Source organism: Tetrao urogallus, assembly GCF_951394365.1.
Source record: "Tetrao urogallus genome assembly, chromosome: 6".
Taxonomy (NCBI): Eukaryota; Metazoa; Chordata; class Aves; order Galliformes; family Phasianidae; genus Tetrao; species Tetrao urogallus.
Window position 1 is genome coordinate 38,550,529 of NC_136819.1, and position 7,334 is coordinate 38,557,862.

At 41.2% G+C, this 7,334-nt stretch overlaps 1 protein-coding gene across 1 annotated transcript in view; it reads left to right on the forward strand.

Moving 5' to 3' along the window:
• Positions 1 to 7,334, forward strand: part of TTLL5 (tubulin tyrosine ligase like 5) — a gene marked incomplete at both ends in the record, with an annotated part of 117,359 nt that overhangs the window by 5,193 nt on the left and 104,832 nt on the right. Inside the window, 4 exons of the mRNA XM_079537529.1 lie at positions 570 to 700; positions 1,192 to 1,274; positions 3,437 to 3,506; positions 3,819 to 3,903. Coding sequence (XP_079393655.1) covers positions 570 to 700; positions 1,192 to 1,274; positions 3,437 to 3,506; positions 3,819 to 3,903 — 369 coding nt within the window. The remainder of the gene's footprint in view (positions 1 to 569; positions 701 to 1,191; positions 1,275 to 3,436; positions 3,507 to 3,818; positions 3,904 to 7,334) is intronic.

Here is a 7,334-nt window from a genome sequence, read left to right on the forward strand (position 1 = left end):
TTTTTTTTCGCTCTTTTTTTTTTCGCTCTTTTTTTTTTCGCTCTTTTTTTTTTCGCTCTTTTTTTTTTTTCGCTCTTTTCGCTCTTTAGAAAAAGGTATTTGTCATATTTTAAAGTCCGAGCTGAATTTGTGCCACATGCTGTTTTCATTCTGGGAATCTGAATGAGATATGTGAATTTTAAGTGCATGTCCATAGCCCAAATATTGATTTATTCCCCAGTCCTCTCTACTTGAGGAGGAAAGTAAACTGTTTGGGAGCTTGGAGTTCTTACTTGTGGTTATACGCAGCTGATTTACAAACAAGTTTACAAACACCATTGTAACTATTTGCTTCAGTCTCTCTTGAGCATAGCTAAAGGCACTGCACATGAGAATGCATCCATAGAATAGAGAAAGAAAAGCAGAAGAGTAGCTGTAATTTAAGTTGGAGGCCTATGAGAGGAATGCAGATGCTTTAGTGATAGGCTGTTGCATTGTGTCTGGGTTTTTTTTTTTTTTATTTGTTTCTTGTTTTGTTATTTTTTTTATTCTGGGGAAAAAACAACAAGTTTCTTGTTCTGGATCTTCAGGTCATATGAGCTGACACGAAAGGACAGGCTTTACAAGAATGTCTGTCGTATGCAGCTGTCCCATGGATTCAAGACGTTCCATATCTTACCTCAGACCTTTATCCTCCCAGCAGAGTACCAGGAGTTCTGCAGTAAGTTGAGAGTTGCTAATGATACCCAGACCTAAAGCAAAGTGACTGGCTAGGGGGAGCGGTATTACTTGCGAGTATTCTAGTTTGTTGATCACTTCAGTGGTTGATGAGACTGGAAAGACAGTTGAAAAACTCACATGATTTCTTTGTATTGCTTTTACTCTGCTGCCTATTCCTGCTTGTGTAAGTTCTCAAGAAGCTGGTTGAGGGTTGTGGCTCCAGAATTGAGTTTTCTTTGTTCACAGTGTTGATGATCAGCTTCATAGCATCTCTGACTAGTGTCTGGGAGTACAGAAGTGCAATGACAAATGAGTTACAGGGCAGAGAAAAGTGTGTCAGTAATAATTGCAGTGATTCCTAAGGAGTAAAAATAAAGCAGATTGATCTGCTCCTAGAGTTTTGAAGTCTTATATGAAGGCAACATCTTACTCCTCTGTAAATAAGCAAAATGTGGAAGGTGTTTCAGACTTATGCTATTTTCTTCTAACCAGGTACCTATTCTAAGGACAGAGGCCCATGGATAGTGAAGCCTGTGGCCTCTTCCAGGGGTCGAGGTGTCTACCTGATAAACAATGTAAGTACTTATCAAAAGGATTACTTTTCATGACTTGGGTTGGAAAGGACCTCAAAGATCATCTAGTTTCAACCCCCCTGCTGTGGGCAGGGTTGCCAATCACTAAACCAGGCTGCCCAGAGCCACAGCCAGCCTGGCCTTGAATGCCGCCAGGGATGGGGCATCCACAGCCTGCTTGGGCAACACATTCCAGTGCATCACCACCACTTCTCAGTAACACTGTCTACAAAACTGTGTCAGCTTCCATGTGAGAGGCATGGAAACAGCTAAGCAGACAATGGCCATGCTCTGGATTTCAACAGTGCATTGATGTGCAGTTTAACAGTCCAGAGCCGCTGGCATAGCTTGTCCTGGCCTTTGTGTAATCAAAAGCAAGCTATTTCTTTGTACTCTGCACTTACCTTGCAGCCTGTATGGTGCTTTTGAGTCTTGGCTTACTAGCAGTGAGTTCGTATTTCCTGAGACAGTTATGGGAAACTGTGCTGCTTCATACTTTCTTTTGTGTCTGACAGTAGGCTGACTTTAGGAAGATTCCCAGAACTCTCTTTGGTTATTTGCCCTTTGCAACCTAAACAGTCCTCAAAAAGTGTCCTCTTCTTAACTCTGGAAAAGACCAGCTAAAATGAAGCCATATGTGACTCAGTAGGATGTGTATCAGTCTTAAGAGTTTTGTTACTTGAATGCCAGTGTGCCTTAATTGAGGTGTAAAGAGGCTTATTCTTTGAATTCAGTATGTTGGTCATAGTGTTATGTTGCCTTTTTGGGACTTTGCAGGGGTTAGGTTGTCATAGGTAACAAATATATCTGGATAGGAGCCAGAATACACGAGGATATTCCAATAACTATTCTCAGCAGCAAAACTGACTGGTGAGTTATTTTGTTTTCACTTCACTCACTTAGCCTCCCCTGCATGGAAGGGGTCATGCTGCTTCATCTGTTCTCTACCTGGATCCCTTCCCATAACATAAAGGAATAATTTGCCAAGTGTATGAAGTAAGTATTTCCAGAGCTGCACTCAGATTTTTTCTTTGCTTGAAAGAGAAAAATGAGCTCAGGCTTTTATGGCAGTTGGCCATGAGTTGGGAAAAAGACCCTTCTGGGACCAGTCTCCCTTTGTGTAAATCTGTTCCAGAAACATTTCAGCTAGCCTAGCCCAAAGGCTTCATTTTCCTTCATTGTGATTCCATTAAGGGAGTGTCTTCTAGACTCTTATCACAGTGGCTTGTTTTTTAAAACAAACTAAACTCTCAGTTTCTCTGGTCCATAGCAAACATACTGTCATTTTTGTGATGTGCTGAGGGAATTTGAGTTTGTTCCTTTGTATTACACGGAATGCATATATATACCTAAGTTTCCTACTCCATACACTGATAAAGCTGAATACCTGTAAAACTGAATAAAGCCAGGGTGATGGGGTTCTCTCTTGGAAACTGTTTTATAAGAAATTGTTACCATGAGTAAGTATAACTGGTTACAAGGAGATAAAGCTTTTACTCCTTGCTTTGTATAAGTCTTTCGACAGGTCCCATGACTTTGTGATGTATTTTTATTGTACATAGAGCTTTCTGTTCTTACCTACAAGGGTGGCTTCTCTGTCATACTGTGTCCTGGCTGTGAACTGACCCTCAGTAGAAGCTATCTATTCATGTAGTCAAAAGGGTTGGATACTAGCCATAAAGATCACAAGCTGAGGAGTCATTTTCTTCACCTGTGACACTTTCACTAGCAGCTGTAACATATTCTTTCCAGTGCCTTCTAAGTAAATCCGTCCTCTGTGTCTGGTTAAGTGCTTAGGAGACAGACAGCAAGAGCCATTTCTTATTTCTCTTGCCTATTTTGTTTTGCCATAGGGCTGTTAAACCTGCAGTTTACTCTAAGAAGTACTTCACTGGAAGATTCGGTGGTCTTCTTAATGTAATCATTCTCAGGCTTCTTGTTAGGATCTCATTACGAAAGTGTTTTGTGACTGACTGTTAGTTTTTCATTGTTGTGTTGTGAGGGGAGGTGTTTATGGTCTTATTACCCCCACCCTCTGACATAATACTTGATACAAAGAGGTTTTAGGAGGTGAAAGCTGGAAAAATGATAGGTTTGATCTTGTGGTCTTGTTACTTGTTGAGCCTCCTGGTTTTCTCACTCTTGGATTCTCTGTCCTTTTGTAGCCAAATCAGATTGTATTGGAAGACAACATCCTGGTTTCTCGTTACATCAGCAACCCCCTGCTCATAGATGGTGAGTACGCTTCAGAATTGCTCTTGCTTTCATGCACTCCTATTTCTAGGAACTGAAGAGCTTTGCAACCTGTGCAGGAATTTAGTTGATTGAGTCGTCATTCTTACACTAGTACCAGGAGGAAAAAAAAAAAAAAAAAAAGGAAAATTCCTTGAAATTGGGAAGCTTTTCAGTTAGGCTTCAAGCATCATATGTCAGCAGCAGGTAATGGTTTATTCCTCCCATTGCTCTTAGGGTCTGTTGTATTTTCTCAGCTGGTTATGATATATGAAAGGTATTTGCAGTCACTGATTTCTGGCAACTTCATTTCAGATTTCAAATTTGATGTGCGCCTGTATGTTCTGGTTACATCCTATGATCCACTTGTCATCTATCTCTATGAGGAAGGATTGGCCAGGTAGGGGAGGTTTTTTTTTTTTATTTCCTCAGTGTACATGCACTCTGTGATCAACAGACATGTTGGCTTCCTTCTGTAATTCTGAGCTAGCGGTGAATAAGAGAGGGAAGTGCTACTTCTGGCATTCTGCAAAAATTTTTTAAAGTAGACTATATTTCATTGCACTTTGTCTAGTGAGCTTTCTTTATATAGATTAGAGGGTCTTTAGTGAGGGATTTTATTACATGAGGAAGTAATAAAGTTGGTTTTCAACTTTAGATAGTGGAATGGCCACACACCATTATTGAAGTGTTGATTCTAAAGATTAGATTCTTCTTGAATCCATTTTGTATTCTTCATGCCCTTTCTTCATTCTCTTGGTACAGGAGCATACAAGGTGAAGAGAAACCTTTTTAGTTTCTGTATAATGATAAATTAAAAAACATTTAGAGACCTGTTGATCTTTGCAGTCTTAATGCCTTCAAATTGCATTTTAAATTTTACATCAGCATTTATATTTTCTACACTATCAAATATGTTAACTTAATTAATTTACTGTCCTTTCCCTGGTAGATGTCAACTTTCTTTTGAATTTAAGAAAGATAACTAAGATTCTGAGGGAAAAAAAGAGGGAAAAAAAATTTTATCTGCCAAAAATGCCTTATTCTATTGCATCCCAAAAGGAAACTTGATGTGGGCTGCTCTATATGTCCTGCAGATGGCACTAATGGTCTTCAGTTTTAGTGATTTGGATTTTTCCCATCCTCTGGATTTCCAAATTCAGATTCTTGGTGGGAGGTGAGGATCTCTGTACTACTGGATTTTGGCTTCCTGTTGCCCTACCATTTAACACTGTGGTGTTAAGTGCTGGGGGAGACCCCTTTATTGCCTCATGTGGTGTAATGCTTTGGTGTAAAGCTGGGACAAAAATTCTGTGAGGTGGGGTTGGAAATGCTTTAACCTGTGGGAGAGGAACCTAGTTGCTACTACTTACTCAGAGAGAAAAAACAAACAAACAAAAAACCAAAAAAAAAAAAACCAAAAAACCAAAAAAAACAGTGCTTGAGAGAGAGCAATATGTAGCAGAGAACAGGGAGGCAATGGCCTGGTATAAAAGGCAGCATTAAAGGAATCTGAGGGGCAATCCACCAACAGAACAAAGCAATCTGTTTTAAGGACGTGCAACAGTGAACTATGGTCTCTGCTTTCTGAAAGCATAGGTAGTCTTTGAAGTGTAGCTGGAGTGGCATTTTCTGGGTTGCTCTTCTGAAATGCTCTTTTTTCCCCCCCCATTTCCTTCTTCTAGCTTGTCTGAGAGGTAGTATGTTCCTCCAGTCTTAGGCTTTGTGTATTTCTAATGCGAGAGGAACCTGACTACTTCAGGAACTGAAGTACTGACTACTATCTCTACTAGAAAAGAAGTGCTATCAGAATCATAAGATGCATGATCTTGCAAAGGGACAGATTTGATATTGTATGTTTGTTATTTGATAATAACTAGATACTTCCCTAGGCTTAGCTTCTCTTGGCATAGCTAGACTTGCCAAGTTGTGATCTAGACAGGAACGTGAAGCCTCAATGCCAAGAAGAAGAAAGGGGTTATGGATCCAGCCTGGATGACTGTGAAAGAGTGAGGAGAAAATTTCCTTTGAAGGAGATATGAAGGCTGTATACCCAGAGATATACAGCAAAGCTTTCAAGTCTTGCTGGTTGGTTTGTACTTGAAATACTGAATAACAGCTGATTTGCTGTGGTTTAAGTTCTCCTTTTCAAGGCAGTTTTTTTGGCAGATGTTGACTGTAGAACTTCTTGTCCCTTATCTTCCAGAAGCATATTGCCAATGCCCATGTCAGCTTCCTTTTGTAGCAACTTGCCTACTTTCTCCCCCACAGAATAAACAGTACTTACTACATAATCTTAGATAATCATCAGATATCAGACTTCTGGAGACTTAAGAAAGGTAGCATGAATGGGTTCTGTGTTTCAGATTGTCATTACAATATAACCTTTCTGGTCTTGCCATCATCTAAATTGATCATCTGTGTTTGGCAGCCTGGAGAACTCTGCATTACATTGAAGCTATAGATTTGAGTTAACCAGCTGAAGCATATATTCTAGAAAGAGCAATGCTGTTGATAAGCTTTAGTCCAGGTTTGACCAAGTGTATAACTCAATCATCTGATCTTTTGTTAAAACCTAGCTTGTTTTGTCTGACTTCTTAAAATATGTGATAAAATATATTTATTGCTGTACCTTTTAAATCCTAGGTATGCATAGGAAGTGAAGTGTTAATAAACCAGAGTCTTCATTAGAGGCTGACCTCAGAAATGTTTTTAAAGGTGACTCACCGTACCCAAGGAATAGTTATGTGGGCATTAGCAGGTGGAAGCCCCAAGGCTGTTCTTGTGGCAGCTGTTGAATTGGTGGATTGTGTGGTTTTTTGGAGGGGCATACTTCAAAGAATAGCAAGCCTATTGTGCTTGAAGTACACGTGAAGAGGACATGGGGAGTGCTCCCTCCAACAGTACAGGCTGCTCCCTGCCCGTGTTACCAACTGGGAGTGGGATGCTTCTCGGTCTCCCATGTGATTATTTTTCCCCTCTTCCTAGGTATCTCCATATGAGATGGGAAGAAGTCCTGTCTTGCTTGGTGCCTGCTGAGAGAATGGGCCTTGACACATGGTGGTAGTTCATAGGGAAATGTCTCTGTTTTCAGGATGCCTTCTCCATAGCCTCTTTCTTACCTAAGCTGCAAGATTTGGGTAGCCACAGTTCAGAGCCTAAGTGGCTTGAAGGGCATTAATCCAGTGGGAATTTGTTAGTCGCATTTACACTGAAATTAAATAATAGATTGGGAAATGAATAAAAAAAGAAGCAACACTGAGCTGAAAACCAAGACTTCTTGCAAAGGCCCCCAAGGAGCAGCAGCTGGGGGGGGCAACCTTCCAGGGTGACTTGAGACAGAGTGGCATCTGGGCTTCCAGTGCTGCCACGAGCAGCCTTCCTGCTGTCTGAGCTCCCACCAGCCCATGACAGAATCCCTCCTTCGGTAGCCTGGCTTCCTAATTAGCACTGGCTCCACTGGATATTTACCTTTACTGTGGTGGATTCCTGTGGTTTCCAAGGAATTCACATTACCTCACAGGCTGTGCTTAGACAGAGTGTGCTGTAGCAGCCTGGTCCCCCCCCTACTGCTCTGACAGGAGCAGTAACTCCTGTCGGCCTCTGCATCTGAAGGAATGCATTTTGTTTCTACGTGGGCACTTGGGTGTAAACTGCAGCCACTTAGGTAGACAGCACCTTGCATGGAAGCTGTGGAGCAGTGTTTCATTAGGCATCTCCTCTGGGCTTTGGGCCAGTGAGTAGTGCGTACAGACAGGAGGGTTTCTACTGCTTCCTTCCTTCTGTTAAGAGAAGCAGGGTTTGAATGACCAAAGGGGAGCATAGATCCAT